The sequence below is a fragment of the Medicago sativa genome, chromosome 2 (genome assembly GCF_051527215.1).
Source record: "Medicago sativa cultivar Bolivia chromosome 2, Bolivia_mono, whole genome shotgun sequence".
Classification (NCBI taxonomy): Eukaryota; Viridiplantae; Streptophyta; class Magnoliopsida; order Fabales; family Fabaceae; genus Medicago; species Medicago sativa.
The window spans coordinates 32,209,301-32,230,328 of NC_140750.1; the positions used below are offsets into that span (position 1 = coordinate 32,209,301).

At 35.8% G+C, this 21,028-nt stretch overlaps 1 protein-coding gene across 1 annotated transcript; it reads right to left on the reverse strand.

The window, feature by feature from the left end:
- Nucleotides 1-623: 623 nt before the first annotated feature.
- Nucleotides 624-10,826, reverse strand: LOC146946303 (light-inducible protein CPRF3-like). The gene is made up of 5 exons (XM_085748882.1): nucleotides 10,763-10,826; nucleotides 10,600-10,648; nucleotides 1,615-1,692; nucleotides 1,268-1,393; nucleotides 624-850 (listed from the first exon to the last, which is right to left on the reverse strand). The coding sequence occupies exons 2-5, from the start codon at nucleotides 10,600-10,602 to the stop codon at nucleotides 785-787; spliced, it is 273 nt and encodes a 90-aa protein (XP_085605008.1). The 5' UTR covers nucleotides 10,603-10,648; nucleotides 10,763-10,826; the 3' UTR covers nucleotides 624-784.
- Nucleotides 10,827-21,028: the final 10,202 nt, after the last annotated feature.

The following is a 21,028-nucleotide window of genomic DNA, read 5'->3' on the forward strand; positions in this document are numbered from 1 at the left end:
TAATTGTTTCCCAATATTTTTAGGGAAGCTATTGTGTAAGATGTTGGATTCAAATCCAGACCCTAGGATTTCTGTAGATAAAATTAAACAATTGTTTTTTTTTATATAAGTATTGACTAAAAACAAAGAAATAAAGAAAAAGATTGCTAAGAGATTAGACGAACTTAGACGAACATAGATCAAAATAAAGAAAAAGACTGCATGTTTGTTGAAATTCGAGAGGAAATATTGCCTCACTTATTTTTCAAGCAAAAGAAACACCATAATAGTTTTTGACGAGACAAAGCACAAAGTACTTTAATGTTGCTTATTGTTATTTAGACCCTAGTAAATGGTCATGTCTGATTCTACAAAATTAGATACTAGGAAGAGCAAAAATGGAATTATTATAATCATCTCTACATATTTCCCTTATCACCACATGACAATATATCAATATTTCATTAATTAATTTATTGTGTAATATGACATGAACACAAATTCATATTTCTGGATTTTAAATACAGCTAGCTATACATATGTTCACAAAGATAGATTTACTTACCTTTTAGTAATATTAGTAATATGGAAATCAATTTTTGTGATAAGATATTTCTGTATAAGTATTTAAAATCTCCAAAAAAAAACTGCATTATCTTAAATTTTTAATATTGATTAACATCTTCAAGCAGGATCAAAATACAAGTCCAGCCCAAATAAAAAAAATTATACTTCCTATGATATGCTTCCTGTCTTAAACTGTTTCTTGGCTCTAATTTTCATATGCTTCCTATCATAAACTGTTTCAAGTAGGCTTCATGTGCAAGATATCTGCAACTGATTCTGGTCCATACATCCTAACTAGTTCTTCCTGTTCGACCACCAAATCACACTTAAATTAGTAGCAATATTGGAAAATAGAGCATTGAGAACTACAATACAATACTCAGAATTCACTTCTTTATTAAAATATATTAATTAAAGCTTGAAATAAATAATTGTCATCTAACAAGATGAACTTGGCTATATTCATGTTATGTAACTTAGATATTTCTATTAGAAAGTCTGTTACAAATAGAGATCAAAGGATATAATGTCCCGTATACTATTTTGATTCCTCGCTTAACCATTGTTTCTTTGTTTAATTAATTGTTTCTCATACAAATATTAGAAAATAAGATGGTCTTTTTCTAATTGAACAAAAATATTTTCTCAAATCAAACAAGTATCTTAGTTTAATGAATGATATAAAATTCAACAAATAAGAAGGGGAGTTAAAATGATTGACCTCAATAGAATCATTTTCATTGGTGAGCTCGAAACATTTCTCTGAAAGCTCAGTGAGCATTTGTGTTAGGACCGAATTTTCTTCCTTAAGAGTGTCTATCTTTTGACATTGCTCTTCATATTCTTTCTGACAAAGCACAAATAATGCGAATATTAAATGAAATACAAAGTTAAATAGATCATCAAACAAACACATCAGAAGTTAGATAATCAGATCATCTTAACATTTAATAATTTAAAAAATCAGAGTCGAAAAATAAAAAAAAACTATTTGGGACAGAAGAAACCAACAACTTTTTCTTTTACATTTTAATCATATATATGCAACCAAAGCATTGTCGTATGTACCTGTTTCTTTATCTTTGATCTTTTAGCTGATTTCCTGTTCGACAGTCTTTTTCTTTCTTTTCTTCTTTCATCATCTTCCTGTCAAAAGAAATGCAGCTAAACTTAGCAACATTAAGAAAGTTGGATTGATAAATGGTGGTAATATTTTAACATAAAAGGCTCATATATGACAGGAATGAAGCGTAGAAAGAAAAATATGCAAACTAAAACAAAAGAAAAAATTTAGACAAGTTGAATATTTATGTTCTTACAAGTTGAAAAACTAACACAGGAATATTGTAATATCCCGCTTGTCAGCTAATGGGAAATTTCATCTGTTAAATGTATCAGAGGACTAAGATTCATGGAAAGAGATTTTGGTGAAGAATGCTAAGTACAACGAAAGATATTAATGAGTAATATCAGTCAAGCATGGGCTTGTGTCAGTGTCAGGTAAACACGACTAAGGCGAAGGGCAAAGTGGTAAAACGTCGCAAGCGATTATATAAGGCCACAAGGGCCATTTTCCTTCATTTCTACCCACACTTTCTCTCTCTAGGTTTTTGGGAAAACCTTTCTCTCCTCCTTCTCTCTAGAATTTCGCCTCCCTCTCCTCTCTAAGACATCCAATCTTCTTCAAATCATGATCAAGCAAGGATTAAGGCAGCTTATCAAGTAAGAAACAAGTGGAGGAAGAGATTAAAGCATGGTTTGGAGGAAAGGGCTAAAGATCAAGAATGAAGAGGAAGTTAGGGTTGATGCTTGAAGCTTGAAGATCAAGTGCTAATCATTAGGTGAGTTCTTAGATAGAACCCACCATTGGGATTATGTGTTTAATTGCAAGCAAAACATGATTTTTAGTTAAGATTAGAGAAATGAGAATTTTATACCTTAGCCTTGATCTAGTCTTGTACATGTTAATATTGCCATGAATGATGTTTTATAATGCATATATATGTTGCTGGATGTTTTGGTGCATTGCAGGAACCATTAGAATGAGTTTTGGGTCAAAAATTGGAAATTTGGTACCACAGACCCGAAGAACTACGCTATTAGCAAAATCTACGCTAATAGCGAAATTCATCAGGATGAGCTACGCTCCAGAGGCACTATTAGCGCAGACCTCTGGTTTGGCCAGCTAGCTTTTGGCTTGTTGTCTCATTGTCGGATCGGTGGTGCATTCCATAGCCTTTCTTTCAACGTTTTATAACTTTATAACCCCAAAACAACATCTAGGCAATGCACATAACATCAAACGACTCTTGAAAAGAAAATCATGGCAATCTTAACATGAATGGCAAGTGTGATTCAAGAGAGAATAGTCGAATTACTCGGGTAGCAAAGAACTAAGGAAGGGAATAAAAGTAGAGCCTTGACATAGCTTGTCAAGAACTAGAATAGTTAGTAAAGAATAGAATGCTAGGCATGAGTGGTATGCTTGATTAGATACGAATTGATATAGAGTATTCTCTTCGTATAGAACCTAGAGTGCCAAAAAACTATGGCAAGACGTGAATTGATTAGACATCTCTTCACATAGCAAGTTAAGCAAGCATATAGTTTACCTCTAGTCGGATCGTATAGGCATCCGAGGTAAAAGAGATAGCTAGCATAGATTTAATACTCATGCATATATATAGACCCAGACTTTAAAGTTAAAGGTGCCATGTCTCTTGGGACCACACTAGGTTGGCCCAAGGGGTTTCCATTAGGTGAAACGGGGTTAGCCGTAAGGAACCCGCATGTCACTTAGTAAGCAAGATGTAGTGGTCGTGTCTCTTGTGTCCACATTAGGTTGGCTCAAGGGGTTTCCATTAGGTGAAACGGGGTTAGCCGTAAGGATCCCGCACGTCACTTCAGGAGTGCCGTTGGTTATACCTTAGGTAGGTTTCCATCGGATAGATAGGGATTGAGCTCGGGGTTACTCCACTCGGGGCTTTCCGTAAAATGAACTCAGATAATGTTTGATTGTTAAACGCTAACTTCATGAATGAATCTGACTGTGCACATTTATTAGACATATTTATGTTATGTCATAGAGCCTTGACGTAGATCGTCAAGAATAGTAGAACATAGACATGGATCGTCAAAACTAGTATGATAGCAAGAAAAGATACGTTGTTAGAAACATCGTATTATGCATTAGAGCAAATAGAGAAAGATATGCCGATGACGATCTTAGGTTTCCCCTAATCGTCCGGTTTAGAATTGTGTCATGATTATAGAATGTTTAGGCCTTGATACGTAGAGCGTATTCTGGGCATTGCGGTTTTAGATTCCCCTCGACCGCCATGACACGTATAGGAAGTGAAGCCTATAACAAGTGAGATAAGACTATGACGGCCCTAGTATGCACGATCATCTAAGTATGCAAGTCCCCACACACGTATAATCAACCATCAGGTTGTATTTTAGACACGTGGTGACCGTAGGTTTCCCCTGAGGTTACCTATAGCCTAGGATTTAGGGGAACTCACTGAGACCTTATGTCTCATCCCAATCCTTATTTGTTTCAGATAAACAGGTTGGATTAGCAAGCTAGTAGCCGAATGGATGTTGCGACAAGTATTCGTTCGTACCGCTGCAGGACAATGTGGATATTCAAGGATGCATTTATTATACTTTAGAAAAGTTGAGTTGTATTATCATGTACGAACGCATTTGGTTGTATATATATATATGTATATATATATATATATATTCATTCGTAGTTTTTTTTGTTGTATATTTTAATGTATCCAGTACTAAACTAACGCACATGCTAGACTTTCTAGATACGTCTAGTATGGGTGTTACATTTGGTATCAGAGCAGGTCGATTCAGATCGTGCCTTGGGTCATTAAATTACAACAAAGGTAGTGGGACCATTGGGTTCCGGGTAAATGTTCTAGTTGTTGTTGTTAGTTGAGCCTGATCAACTCAATTTAGCATTCGACGATTAGAATGGATGCCTGAGAGCTGAATAGGACCTGGAGGAACGAAGTATGTGATGAAGATGCACCGGAAAGTGTGAACTCGGAAGTAAGAGCTCGGAATGAGTACTAGTAAGAAGTTGATTGTGCCAGTAGGTGGCCGGTGAACTAAGCAAGTAGAAGTATGAATCCTCCGGGAATGTAAGGCAATGTTGAGAAGGGTCGTTCCGATAGTGTTGGGTAAGTTGTTAATGATACTTCGTATACCCGTAAGTGAAGAATACAAAAATATCTTAGCAGGACCTAAAGCTTCAGTAAGGGTCGTAGTTAGAACGGAATTGTATTCCAGAAAGTAAGCGCAAGGCTACAAGATAGAGAGCAGTCGACGTAGGTTGACGGGATTAGTAGACTCTCAGGATTAGCGTTATGTTATTGAGATTATGGACTTGAATGTTCAAAGTGAACAAGATTCTAGTGTTCGGGAAGCTACGTTAAGCGGTAACGCAGAGAAGTAAGCTACTCGTAGTAGAAAAGGATTCAGTGAAAGTTTTATGTTATCAGGAATGAAGCATCAGTTTCTAAAGTGCCGAGAATTGTATCGAATTAGGTTGATGCTTGCCATGCATATGTAGTAGAATATATTTTAGATGTTGGGAATGACTGATGTGCATTGATTTACTTGAGAAATAAAAATTTATGCAAAGTATGTTTTGAAAAATTGAGCTGAAGAAACTCATCAATAGCGAACCCGGAGCGAAATTTTTCTGTTCGTCTCTAGGGAATGCAGTGACTATTGGAGAGTTGTCTTCACCATCTTTTATGCAATGAGAAATTGTTTTTTTTTTATATTGAGTGACGAATGCATATCACCCCCCTAAAGTTTTCAAAAGGGAAAAAGGCATGGGCAACCATCAACGAAAATCGATTCGGTTTAACGTGACTTTGGAAGTTAATGTGTCAAGAAATAAGAATGAGTTTGGACCAAGAGTTTAGGCGCACCAGTATCTAGAATGGAAGTCACAGATGTGAAATCATGAAGCAAGAAGTTAAATGGTGCAAAGTCATATGAAATCACGAGGATTTTGGATTTCGCAGAGTTAAGAGTACCCCTCGAATCTATGTTTTGCTTGATGAACTTGCGAAGGCTCGTTAGGATGCTAAGTTGTAAAGTTTACATGATTTTAGAAAGACATACGCATATGGGTGATTGAAGTTGACATTTTTGAAATTCAAAATGAAATTTTGTAGGTACCGGTTTGTTACGACTCGCGTAGTTTGGGCTAAACTCACTAGGACTAAGATTTGATGACACATACGTGTTATCAACTCGTCCTGGGATTTTAGAGTAATGACTGGGACCTAGATTCAGTATATGTTTTATATATAGTTGTAAATCATCAACGTCAATGACCCGTGTGTTAATTTACAAAATTTTATCAGAAAGAAAAATTAACGAGCAAGCATAGGAAGGATTGAGCAAAACATAGTATGCGAGATACGAAGCTACAATGTTAGATGCATAAGGAAGTATGTCCGAATGCAAGATTAGTCTACCATGGGAGGTTGTAAGAGCGTTTCATGGAATAGTAGTTATGTAATTGCAAAGATGTGCTCCTTGAGTTAAGTTGCTCAGGAATAAGAATAAGTATGACATTGATATGTCCAGAGGTAAGTTTCCTTGAGATTTAATCTTACCAGCAAAGAGTAGAATGAGGTTGCAGAGTAGCATGCAACATTGAAGTATCGAGCAGAGTTCAAGCAGATATTAATGTAATAATGGAAGAAGAATAAAGTTCACTCGTCTCAACGGATCAGAGTATTGGTAGAAGCCAACCGGTGGGAATCAGAGTAGCGCAACGAAAGTTAATTACTTAAGTTGCGAACAGTAGCCATGGAACATGGAATTTTGTAGTAAGAATCTTTGTGAAAAATGTACGAGATAGGAATACCATACTTGTTAAATGATAACGATACTTTCTAGAATGGTGTCAAGCCACGATTTTATAACTTTTAAAGATAAGATTGGTAGTGAGGAACTTGGGAACGATGTTTATTTTAAAAACATGAAATTTCACATTGTTAAAACTGATGAGATACGTCGTAAGCGAGTAAGCTCACTTAAGACGTACAGACTTCAGGACCAGCTTGTTAGAGACAAGTGTGAAGGAGAGTCATAAAACCTTTTTTTTTCAGATATAGAGACTTGTCCTGTGGTTCTGCAGTACTAGTATAGACTCAGTTTTAAAATGATATTTTTCTAGTCATGTATTTATTCGTTCCAAGAACCTATGTACCAAAGTTTAGAAACTCTTAGAAACAAAAGCTAGAATGAGTATCGTTATTAACTAACAAGCAATGGCGCTAGAAAGTATGCCAATACTAGAAGATAAAGTTTTATGAATGAATGACAATGCCCATGTGATACTCATGTCATACGGGATACACGGATTTGTGCTTTGACAAGTTACCCATGAATTGCAGTACAGGGAGGTTATGAAAGATAGAAAGATTTCTTAAGACTCCGAAAAGAGATGATAGATTTGCCGAATCATCAAGATGAGTAACAAAGTAAGAGGCAAAAGTCGCAAAGTGCGGCAAGAAAGATTATCTATGTGTGATAAGATGTATGCATGATAAGATGTGTTAGATACACGTAAGCACTGCAGGGCAAACCTGGATATCAGTAGAACTTCAGTTTAAAGGCAAATCCTGAGTGATTCAGATAGAGAAAACTTACTTAGATGCAGAGTTCATGCTAAGCATAGAAGGAATAGATTCGAGACAAGCAATCCTCCTATAACAAAAGTTAGTTTTAATCACTATGTTCTCAGATAGTTCTGTGATTTGAGGAAGATAGTAACATGGAAGAGACCATGTTTAATTATATGCAGAATTGCATGCTTTGTTGAGAAAGGTATTCTTCAACCTCCCTAGAGTGGTTTTGATTAGATATTGTATAGAAAAAACCAGAGGAAATAGATTTTTGTTGCGATGATTGGTAGATGATTCTAAATTTCGAGGACGAAATTTTTTTAAGGGGGGTAGAGTGTAATATCCCGCTTGTCAGCTAATGGGAAATTGCATCTGTTAAATGTATCAGAGGACTAAGATTCATGGAAAGAGATTTTGGTGAAGAATGCTAAGTACAACGAAAGATATTAATGAGTAATATCAGTCAAGCATGGGCTTATGTGTCAGTGTCAGGTAAACACGGCTAAGGCAAAGGGCAAAGTGGTAAAACGTCGCAAGCGATTATATAAGGCCACAAGGGCCATTTTCCTTCATTTCTACCCACACTTTCTCTCTCTAGGTTTTTGGGAAAACCTTTCTCTCCTCCTTCTCTCTAGAATTTCGCCTCCCTCTCCTCTCTAAGACATCCAATCTTCTTCAAATCATGATCAAGCAAGGATTAAGGCAGCTTATCAAGTAAGAAACAAGTGGAGGAAGAGATTAAAGCATGGTTTGGAGGAAAGGGCTAAAGATCAAGAATGAAGAGGAAGTTAGGGTTGATGCTTGAAGCTTGAAGATCAAGTGCTAATCATTAGGTGAGTTCTTAGATAGAACCCACCATTGGGATTATGTGTTTAATTGCAAGCAAAACATGATTTTTAGTTAAGATTAGAGAAATGAGAATTTTATACCTTAGCCTTGATCTAGTCTTGTACATGTTAATATTGCCATGAATGATGTTTTATAATGCATATATATGTTGCTGGATGTTTTGGTGCATTGCAGGAACCATTAGAATGAGTTTTGGGTCAAAAATTGGAAATTCGGTACCACAGACCCGAAGAACTACACTATTAGCGAAATCTACGCTAATAGCAAAATTCATCAGGATGAGCTACGCTCCAGAGGCGCTATTAGCGCAGACCTCTGGTTTGGCCAGCTAGCTTTTGGCTTGTTGGCTCATTGTCGGGTCGGTGGTGCATTCCATAGCCTTTCTTTCAACGTTTTATAACTTTATAACCCCAAAACAACATCTAGGCAATGCACATAACAACAAACGACTCTTGAAAAGAAAATCATGGCAATCTTAATATGAATGGCAAGAGTGATTCAAGAGAGAATAGCCGAATTACTCGGGTAGCAAAGAACTAAGGAAGGGAATAAAAGTAGAGCCTTGACATAGCTTGTCAAGAACTAGAATAGTTAGTAAAGAATAGAATGCTAGGCATGAGTGGTATGCTTGATTAGATATGAAGTGATATAGAGTATTCTCTTCGTACAGAACCTAGAGTGCCAAACAACTATGACAAGACGTGAATTGATTAGACATCTCTTCACATAGCAAGTTAAGCAAGCATATAGTTTACCTCTAGTCGGATCGTATAGGCATCCGAGGTAAAAGAGATAGCTAGCATAGATTTAATACTCATGCATATATATAGACCCAGACTTTAAAGTTAAAGGTGCCATGTCTCTTGGGACCACACTAGGTTGGCCCAAGGGGTTTCCATTAGGTGAAACGGGGTTAGCCGTAAGGAACCCGCATGTCACTTAGTAAGCAAGATGTAGTGGTCGTGTCTCTTGTGTCCACATTAGGTTGGCTCAAGGGGTTTCCATTAGGTGACACGGGGTTAGCCGTAAGGATCCCGCACGTCACTTCAGGAGTGCCGTTGGTTATACCTTAGATAGGTTTCCATCGGATAGATAGGGATTGAGCTCGGGGTTACTCCACTCGGGGCTTTCCGTAAAATGAACTCAGATAATGTTTGATTGTTAAACGCTAACTTCATGAATGAATCTGACTGTGCATATTTATTAGACATATTTATGTTATGTCATAGAGCCTTGACGTAGATCGTCAAGAATAGTATAACATAGACGTAGATCGTCAAAACTAGTATGATAGCAAGAAAAGATACGTTGTTAGAAACATCGTATTATGCATTAGAGCAAATAGAGAAAGATATGCCGATGACGATCTTAGGTTTCCCCTAATCGTCCGGTTTAGAATTGTGTCATGATTATAGAATGTTTAGGCCTTGATACGTAGAGCGTATTCTGGGCATTGCGGTTTTAGATTCCCCTCGACCGCCATGACACGTATAGGAAGTGAAGCCTATAACAAGTGAGATAAGACTATGACGGCCCTAGTATGCACGACCGTCTAAGTATGCAAGTCCCCACACACGTATAATCAACCGTCAGGTTGTATTTTAGACACGTGGTGACCGTAGGTTTCCCCTGAGGTTACCTATAGCCTAGGATTTAGGGGAACTCACTGAGACCTTATGTCTCATCCCAATCCTTATTTGTTTCAGATAAACAGGTTGGATTAGCAAGCTAGTAGCCGAATGGATGTTGCGACAAGTATTCGTTCGTACCGCTGCAGGACAATGTGGATATTCAAGGATGCATTTATTATACTTTAGAAAAGTTGAGTTGTATTATCATGTACGAACGCATTTGGTTGTGTATATATATATATATATATATATATATATATATATTCATTCGTAGTTTTTTTTTGTTGTATATTTTAATGTATCCAGTACTAAACTAACGCACATGCTAGACTTTCTAGATACGTCTAGTATGGGTGTTACAAATATGATTATAACTATAGTGGGCAACAAAGCTAAGCATATCTTGTCAATAAGTGCTACGCATCATTGCTACACTGCAGCTATAGCGGCTAGCATAGCGATTTGTTTAAAAATTCTACCACAGTATAGGGCTACAGCGCCGCTATTTAACAATACTACCTACCACATATTTGTTTGAGAGACCATGTAAAAGTGACCTTTTCTAAGTATATGGACATCATAATGATTCGAAAGGGATTTTACAAGTTATCTTAATAAAAAACCGATTGTTCATTGTTCTTCTAGTTTAGCTAATCCACAAAAAAAAAAAATAATAACCCTTTTCATTTATGCTTCGAAAACGCATAAAACTTTATAATACCATAATTTTTAGTTTAGCATCAACATCAACATCATTGTCAGATTCCTTGACGACTGTCCCCAAATTCTGTGCCAGTCCAGATGGATTTTCTACAACAAACCAAGATGCAAGACTGTTAGCCACATAAAATGTAGTTCATGTGTTTGGTACTAGTCATGTTAGCCACATTCAAATTTTTTACCATCCTCAGTAATCATGTTAGATTTCTGCTTCTTTCTTAAAGGAGACACCTGCCACAGAAAATATTTAATTAGATTTTTTTGCCGAAAATTTTATATGAAAGTTGCAGAACACATTACATTCATCAACCACATATTTATATAAAAACTAATCCATAAACATACTTTGTTACTGTCATCTTGATCTCCATCTGTTGATCTCTTGCTTCCACTTGCTGCACTGCGCACTTAAAGTTTTTTTTTTCAGTCTTTGGGAAAAGGCTATTAACAAGTTTACTAGAAGAACAAGAACAATATGTACCTCATTGAGGTCCCATCCCTATCATTTTTTGGTGAAGAAGACTGGTTTCCATATTCTCTTGATTCACCAGTCATTAAGCTTACATCAGGCTTTGAGTTTCTAGCAAATAATTTATTGAAATCAGGGTTTCTTCTGTGTACCATTTCTGAAAAAGCCTGTGCAGCAACCTGACCAAAATGCATAGACACTTTTATATGAATATACAGACTCATAATACACAATTCAATATGGAAGTTGCTCTAAGATGAAGAAACGTTTATCGAATCATTTCACTAGTAATTGCAAATATACACTAACTATAAAATGAATACGATAGCAAATATGATAAAAAAATTATTTAATGAAGTGCAATAAATATATCTATTAATGAAGTGAATAATTGTGATAAAAGGTAATTTGAAAGAAGATAAAATGCGTCAATTTTTTTTTTATATGTAAAAGGTGCAAGTTACAAGATCAAAGATACCATCACAAACTGATTCAATGCAGAAAATATTTGGCACCTGCATAGTTGTATCCCAATGTGGTAGCATAGGTTTGTTTGGAGTTTGCTGCCAGAGAGAAAAATCAAAGTAAAATAGAGCATATCAGCTATAAGCAGACTGCACATAAACAAAATTAGTTAAGACAACCATAACATGATTCACTGACATCTTGCGACGCCAAGAAATTGTAAGGTCCGCCAAATGGAATGGATTCTTTCTTCCCCATCAAGCTCGTGAAACTTGTAAATCCCGTAGCTTCCTGAAATTGTGAATTCCATCAGGCACGAGATATTGTACATAATGTCAAAGAATATATCGCAGACTATCTGGATACCAAACCAGATAATGGTTTATCAGGTTTGAATTTTGAAATAACAAAGATTTTATATATAAATAAATAAACGTGATTTATTTCTTTTCAGTCATTGATACGCTATAAATTTTTTAGAATTTTACTAAACAAGATTCCTATAGTTACAAATTTTCGAATTTTGGAGAAAAATCAAAATCGAATAAAATTAAAAATAATCTCTGTAATCGCCTATATCCTTCATCTTCCACCAATCAAACACAGCCTAATTTAAATTGTGGATTCAATTACACAATCCACTATCAACAAGGAAACCCTAAAAAATATAATAATCCTACTCAATTTGAAACAAATTTTTTAATTAAAATTAAAACATATACATCATGAGTACAATATTCTCATCAATTCTTCCAAGAACATCACATCAAGTCTTAACACTCCGATTCCAAATGAAAAGTTCCTGGCAATCCGGTGTTCATCGAAAAAATAATTGTTTCTTGTCAAAACTAAGTCTGACAAAAAACTGTTATGTATAGGGTTGGAACTCACATCGATCAAGAAGGAAAATAGACCAAAACTAAATCACATAATATTAAAGCAAATAGAATATAAAAGAAGAAGGTTGTACATTACCAGAAGTGAAAGTGAAAGTGAAAGAGTTGGCAAAAGTGAAGGGAACGACCAGTGAGAATTGTTTTGTAGAAGAAGAGAAATCGTTTGACGCAAAAGACACCTTTGTGTCTGATGTAACTCACTGGTAAAAGTGAAAATATAGTGCATTTCCTTATATGCTTTTCGTGTAGGGCTGGACAAAATTTGCCAAACCGGCCCAAACCACGCAAACTGCGTGGCCCATTACTAATCAGTCGGGTCAATTCGGTAAAACGAGTGCCATGTACCCCTACACTTATACCTTTACCCCTATAAATCATATAAATTTCCAATTTTATCCTTTTGTCATTTAACTTCATCACATAAAATATTTTCCACTAGTTTGGTTCGAGAGTTTTGGAGGGGAGGGGAGGGGAGATTTTTAATTTGAAGTGTTTGGTTCAATTTTTAGAAGGGGAGGGGAGGGTAGAGGTGGGAAGCAAATTTTATTGCACTGCCAAAATTATCTTTAGATTAATTTAAAATTTCAATATTATCCTTATAACAACATTTATTATTATTAGGTTATATTATTTTTGAAACAACTTTTATTATTATTATTATTATTATTATTATTATTATTATTATTATTATTATTATTACTACTACTATTATTATTATTATTATTATTATTATTATTATTATTATTATTATTATTATTATTATTATTACTATTTTGAAATAAAGGTGCTTATAGCATATCATTAATAATCAAAGTTTCAATACAACTGGGTATATGAAAATAAACAACGGGACAAGCTAGAAACGTGATCTCTCCTGCTAGAGTATGAGCAACCACATTTGCTTGTCTCCTAGCAAACTCCACCCGAGAGTTGTTGAACTTGGAAGAGAGAAGAACCCGGGAAACCGTGATAATATTTCCTAATTCAGATATGTCTTCCCTACGTACCTGAGTAAATGGCATCTTTCGTGCTTTTGGAATCAACTTCAAAGTCGATATTGTCGAGTTGCATGTCACTAATCCATTGCAAGGCGTGATAGAGACCCAAAGCCTCGCCAATATCAACAGAGCAAACACCAACAAAGCTGATTGTTTTGGCCAGTACAAACACACCACCTTCATCTCGGATACAAATACCAATGTCGGTTCTTTTACGATGGTTTGAAAACGCAGTGTCAATATTACATTTCATTCGACCTTGCGCGGGAGGCTGCCAACTAACCTGAACAGTAGCCGTGACAGTAGGAGTTGTGTGAGCAGCTGCTGTAATAAGATTAGCATTAGGCGCAGCTTGCCCGTTGGCACATGGAACATTCGCGAGCTTCCAATCTTCAACCATGGACCTAGCTATTTCAACCACCGTCGCACAAGTTTCTATTATGTCTTCCCACACTTTGACATTCCTATGCTTCCAAATACTCCAAAAAATTGCAGCCATCCTTTGAGAAAGTGTGGTAGATAAAGAATGCAACAAGGAGAAAATAGCTTCAGTAGCCGAAGGAGATGTTGCTACTGCATTCTGAATTTCATGACATATATCTGCCATAGACCAAACTCGAACAACAAAAGGACATTTGAAAAGAATGTGAGCTAAATCTTCATGATTAGAATCACAGCTAACACACTGGGTCGGACATTGAACGCCTTTATCAAGAAGTCGAACACGGGTTGGTATTATTATTATTATTATTATTATTATTATTATTATTATTATTATTATTATTATTATTATTATTATTATTATTATTATTATTAGACAATTTAATAGAAAGAAAAAAAGATGAGTAGAACACAAGATAATTAAAGAAGTAGTATCAATTTAATAGAAAGAAGGGAGCTGTGTGGATGTATTATATTTATTTTGGTTGTCAGACAACTTCGGTCCCTAGCAAAATTATTTAAACACCCCTTTAGCTACTCTAGATACCCCTACAAAAGTAAAGTGGTCTAACTGGATTTTAACGAGGAAAATCTTGGTATTTAAGTGGTCCAAGTGACCCACCTTTTTTTTAGGAACCCTTTCACGTACCATTTACTTTGCGAGCTGAAACTAATTGTGTAGTAAAAACATGAATAAGAGACTAATAGCACTAGATTAGAATCAAGACAAAATGGACCCATGTAGAGGAATAAATTTGAGCAGAAGAACTAGTTCCAACTTCATAGGGGAAAATAACGACATAGAACATAATATATAACAAGCAAGACAGTTTCAAGTTAGAAGGGGGAGAACGAATAAGTATAAAATACAAGAGCGAAGTGAGCGAGTTAGTTCAAACTTAAAAGGGAAGTATAGAATTTTGATTTAAAAGAAGTAGTTTGGAAGAAATAGAAGATTTAATTGAAAAGGATTAAAAACACAAGATAACTGATAGATATCTGGCAAGTGTACCAAAAACTATCGAAGTAATAAATTTATAAGTTCGTATCCACAGGGACTGTTTCAATTTCTACTCGGCAAAAGCGTTAAAATGAAGGATGTAGTAAATTTATGGGTTGCCCTAGGCAGTTGGATTTGGTTTTATAAAACTTAAACAAAGTAAATAAAAGGGTTTGATAATTGGATTAAAAACAGATGATCAAGCCTTTCGAATCCTCTATTGCTCACTGTGAGTAATATGCCTCTCATCTCTCTCAAAGAAATTAACCTAGCTTTACGACGGATTAACTAAGTAGTTTTAATCAATCTCTTGACTCAAAACCCTTTCCTAAGTTATAACCCTATTAATATCTTAACCAGATTGAATAACCGTGGAAGCAAAGTTAGAACGTTAATTTATATGTCATAACTCACAATTTCCTATCTCTAGGCTGCTAGTGTTGAGTTAAACAGAATTACTATTTCAGGATTAAAAGCTAGGGCTAGTAGTCATTCAATTCCTAAGATCAATTTATGTGATTGAAAGAAGCTAGGGTTAATAGTCATGCAAACAATCATACAAAAAGCAATGAACACAAATAATTCTGAATAAAGACTAAGTTTTCATTGATGTCGAAGAGAGTTCTTAACAAATTACATGGTTCACAGATCACAAAGATTCATCTCATGGCTTAATCAATCTAAGAGTTTAGCTACTCATAACGAAACAATCAAATACATAGAAAATAGTGAACATACATAAACCAGAACCAACTATGAGTTGGGTGAGATCCACTGTGTGTTATGTGGTTTCCTGGTGCCGTCTATGCTATGTTTTTGTCTCAAAAATCGCACACCCAGCTTCTGGTCGCTTCTGGCTTTTATAGACACAAAATTAGGGTTTCAGAAAGCCCACCATCGTGCCACGTTACGGCTGATCGTGGCACGATGGTCTCATTAATCCTACGTGGCAGCAGACAAAACCTAGCATCGTGGCACGTTGCATGTTGCTTCATGCCACGAAATTTCCAGAAGCTGATCCTTTGTCCCACGCTCATCAATCGTGCCACGAAGGTCACCAAACGTGGCACGATGCTTCATACTTGGGCAATTTTTCCTCTTTTTCCTCAATTTCTTCCTTTTGGCTATTGTTCCTGTTTTAATCTGATTTCACCATGAATTACAAGCAGTTGACTCTCTAAACATTACAAAAAGGACACAAATATGACTAAAAAACTAGTAATGACGTACTGTCATCACAACCCCCAACTTGAATCATTCCTTGTCCTCAAGGAATCTACTTGCAATATTGACAATCGACAGTAAAATAACAATTACCTGAAAGGGTTCACACACAGTCGACATGCAATCTACATATTACCATACGCTTGAAAAATTGCTAAACGTCAATCAAAATCAATGTCAATGCACACTTTGAGGTCTTTCAGGGTTATAACGGGGCTTAGGTGAAGGTGGGATAATATTTGGATAAGTAGGCTACACAAAATTTGAGTTAGGCACTCCTACGGATATTAAAGCATGGATTCAATCCTTCATTCACCCTTTAAAACAACAATTTGTAAAGGTACTAGAGAAAATTTGTAACTTGTTGGGACAATCAAGTTTAAAGTTACTCAGATTTTCAATGTGTTGTCCCTTTTTCATTCTATTTTTCCCTTCTTTTTTTTTTGATACAGCATTTTTGAGTGTATTTTTCATGATAATGTTCTTTCTTTGTTCTCTAGTACCCCCACCCCCAACTTAGTTGGTTGCAAATTCCAATAGCAACCCCAAACTTATTGTTTAGTAACATTCTACATTGCCTAACTCAAATATAACATTTTGGGTTAAATTCTAAAAGTCTCTAGGCTGTAGTTTGTCACCGAACAAAAAGATCTAAACCTGCCGGCTCAATTTGGCTAAAGAAAGGATAATTATTCAAATATAAACAGGGTAGGCTTCAAAAAGGCTCACAGGACCAAGCACTTTTGCCTCAGTGTGCTAATGACAAAGATCAATCGACAATAGAGAAATAATGCAAGCTCTAGAAATGTAAAAGCATGGAACACTATATAAGTAAATTGAAAAAAACAAAATTTGGCCTTGAACCTTACAGTGTTAGATTTCTGGGAGTTATGACTACCTATCTTTAACTGCCATAGAATTCGCCTTTGAAATCAAGTCACTCCTCCTTTTGAACTTTTGGAATACCACTTGAACAAACATTTGTTACCAAACTGTAAAAAGTCAATAAAACAAACAAATTCATCAATAATAAACAAGTGCAAGAACAATTACATCATCGGGGAGTATAATCGAGTTAAACCAAAATGAAAATTAAAGACAAATTGTTTGACTCAACAATAGAAATAAATTACTAAAAATAAGAACATAATAAAACGGATGGGTTGCCTCCCACCAAGCGCTTTCTTTTACGTCATTGAGCTTGACGCTTCAACACCCAAATCAGTCAGGGTGAATATTTCCACTTTGATTCAACAAGCATTCTCTTTTAATTTTTATTTTTTTCTTCTTGCTTATTTCCAACGTCATCCTTGCTATCATCCATACTACCCACTTCATCCACCTTTCTTTTGGTACTCTCAGGACTCACCGGCTTGAGCATGTTTCTAGTTTTCAATTCAATGACCTTGCAATTCTTATTCTTTGGATATTGAACAATTTCCTTATTTTTACTTGAACGGGGATAAGGCAACTTCACATAGTATGGAATCACTTGAGGCTTATCACCATTCATTAGTAGCTGACTTTTATATTTTCTCAAAATCGAATCCACATCTATCAAAGGCTCACTTTTTTCTCCCTCATTATTTTTTCTCTTCCTTTCATTTTCAACTACACCATCATTAACTTTCTTAGGATTTTCTTTAGTGTTACATGAGAATCCCCCTTTGTTCTGTTCAGCTAACTGCTTTTCTATTTGCCCAATTTGAGTCTCAAGCATTATCCTAGAAGCTTCATCGATCTTTCTTTCAGCTTCTTGACTCTTCTTCATTTCTTCAAAGCTTCCCTGTGTCATCTTCATGAAATTGATCATAGTTTCCTCAAGAGCTGAAGGCTTTCTTTGTTGTTGTTGTTGTTGAGGGTAGCTTAGGTTAGGGTGCTTGTCGTAGCTAGGATCATAATAAGGGTTTGGTTTTTGATAGTTTCTCATGTAATTGGCTTCCTCACTCCCTCCTTCAGGTATACACTCACATTTTGCATGTCCCTCGCCATAGAAATAATATTTGTTTGCAGCTACTTGTTGTGGTTTGTTGGTCATAGTGTACCCATGAAACTCTTTAGTTAGAGTTTCCAATTGCTTGTTCATGGCTGCTTGGTTAGTTAAGATTGCAGAGTAGTCAATCACTCCAAACACGCCCTTTTTTTCTTTTTGGAATCAGTACGGTATTCATTTTGGGCCATGTTTTCTATTAAGGCTTGGACTTCGTGGTCAGTTTTAACTTTCAGACTACCACCAGCTGAGGCATCAAGGAGCATTCTAGTTTGAACATTCAACCCAAGTGTAAATATTTGCATCTGCTCCAGTTTATCAAAACCGTGTGGTGGACATCTCTTCAATAACAGTCTGAACCTCTCCCAAGCATCATAGAGAGATTTTGTATCACTTTGTTCGAAACTACTAATTTCTGCTCTCTTCTCCAACAACTTCGATAAGGGAAAGAACCACTTCAAAAACTTTTCTTCTAACTCGTCCCATTTTTGAATTGTACCATTAGGCAAAGCATGCAACCAATCTTTTGCTCTTCCAGTTAATGTTAAAGCGAACAATTGCAACTTCTTCTGATCTTCAGTCAATCCATCTGGGCAGCAGAATAAGCAAGATTCATGAAATGTACTCAAGTGTTCGTATGGGTCTTGAAGTGATCCTCCATCATATTGATTTTCTCTAAGACCCACAAGAATTGAATTTTTTATGTTGAAGGCAACTGGGTTTGCCGGTTGAAACCCATGAATGATAACTCCTAGGTGTGTTCCTGTACCATAGTTCCCCAAGGTGCGTCTAGATGGAGTATCTCCCATCCTAAATCAAAGAGTATTTTGCTTGACCTCGCAAAAACAACAAAAAGAAAAAGATACCATCATAGCACATCACAACATAAAATAAAAGCAACAAGATTTTTTTTTTTTTTTGAATATATAAACAAAAATTTAAATGACATAGATCCTAAATAAAAACGAAATTGCCAAGTTGAAATGATTCAACAGTCCCCGACAATGGCTCCAAAAACTTGATAGATATCTGGCAAGTGTACCAAAAACTATCGAAGTAATAAATTTATAAGTTCGTATCCACAGAGACTGTTTCAATTTCTACTCGGCAAAAGCGTTAAAATGAAGGATGTAGTAAATTTATGGGTTGCCCTAGGCAGTTGGATTTGGTTTTATAAAACTTAAACAAAGTAAATAAAAGGGTTTGATAATTGGATTAAAAACAGATGATCAAGCCTTTCGAATCCTCTATTGCTCACTGTGAGTAATATGCCTCTCTTTTCTCTCAAAGAAATTAACCTAGCTTTACGACGGATTAACTAAGTGGTTTTAATCAATCTCTTGACTCAAAACCCTTTCCTAAGTTATAACCCTATTAATCTCTTAACCAGATTGAATAACCGTCGAAGCAAAGTTAGAACGTTAATTTATATGTCATAACTCTCAATTTCCTATCTCTAGGTTCCTAGTGTTGAGTTAAACAGAATTACTATTTCAGGATTAAAAGCTAGGGCTAGTAGTCATTCAATTCCTAAGATCAATTTATGTGATTGAAAGAAGCTAGGGTTAATAGTCATGCAAACAATCATACAAAAAGCAATGAACACAAATAATTCTGAATAAAGACTAAGTTTTCATTGATGTCGAAGAGAGTTCTTAACAAATTACATGGTTCACAGATCACAAAGATTCATCTCATGGCTTAATCAATCTAAGAGTTTAGCTACTCATAACGAAACAATCGAATACATAGAAAATAGTGAACATACATAAACCAGAACCAACTATGAGTTGGGTGAGATCCACCGCATGTTCTGCGGTTTCCTGGTGCCGTCTATGCTATGTTTTTGTCTCCAAAATCGCACACCCAGCTTCTGGTCACTTCTAGCTTTTATAGACACAAAATTAGGGTTTCATAAAGCCCACCATCGTGCCACGTTACGGGCTGATCGTGGCACGATGGTCTCATTAATCCTACGTGGCAGCAGACAAAACCTAGCATCGTGGCACGTTGCATGTTGCTTCGTACCACGAAATTTCCAGAAGCTGATCCTTTGTCCCACGCTCATCAATCGTGCCACGAAGGTCACCAAACGTGGCACGATGCTTTATACTTGGGCAATTTTTCCTTTTTTTCCTCAATTACTTCCTTTTGGCTATTGTTCCTGTTTTAATCTAATTTCCCCATGAATTACAAGTAGTTGACTCTCTAAACATTACAAAAAGGACACAAATATGGCTAAAAAACTAGTAATGACGTACTGTCATCACAACCCCCAACTTGAACCATTCCTTGTCCTCAAGGAATCTACTTGCAATATTGACAATCGACAGTAAAATAACAATTACCTGATCAAGCGATAGTACCCAAAAGGTGTACTAGCTAAAGATGAGCTAGTTTGACTTGTTAGCAACCACCAATTCACAACTCCACGCAACAATATGAAAAGGTTCACACACAGTCGACATGCAATCTACATATTACCATACGCTTGAAAAATTTCTAAACGTCAATCAAAATCAATGTCAATGCACACTTTGAGGTCTTTCAGGGTTATAACGGGGCTTAGGTGAAGGTGGGATAATATTTGGATAAGTAGGCTACACAAAATTTAAGTTAGGCACTCCTACGGATATTAAAGCATGGATTCAACCCTTCATTCACCCTTTAAAACAACAATTTGTAAAGGTACTAGAGAACATTTGTAACTTGTTGGGACAATCGAGTTTAAAGTTACTCAGATTTTCAATGTGTTGTCCCTTTTTCATTCTATTTTTCCATTCTTTTTTTTTGATACACCATTTTTGAGTGTATTTTTCATGATAATGTTCTTTCTTTGTTCTCTAGTACCCCCACCCCCAACTTAGTTGGTTGCAAATTCCAATAGCAACCCCAAACTTATTGTTTAGTAACATTCTACATTGCCTAACTCAAATATAACATTTTGGGTTAAATTCTAAAAGTCTCTAGGCTGTAGTTTGTCACCAAACAAAAAGATCTAAACCTACCGGCTCAATTTGGCTAAAGAAAGGATAATTATTCAAATATAAACAGGGTAGGCTTCAAAAAGGCTCACAGGACCAAGCACTTTTGCCTCAGTGTGCTAATGACAAAGATCAATTGACAAT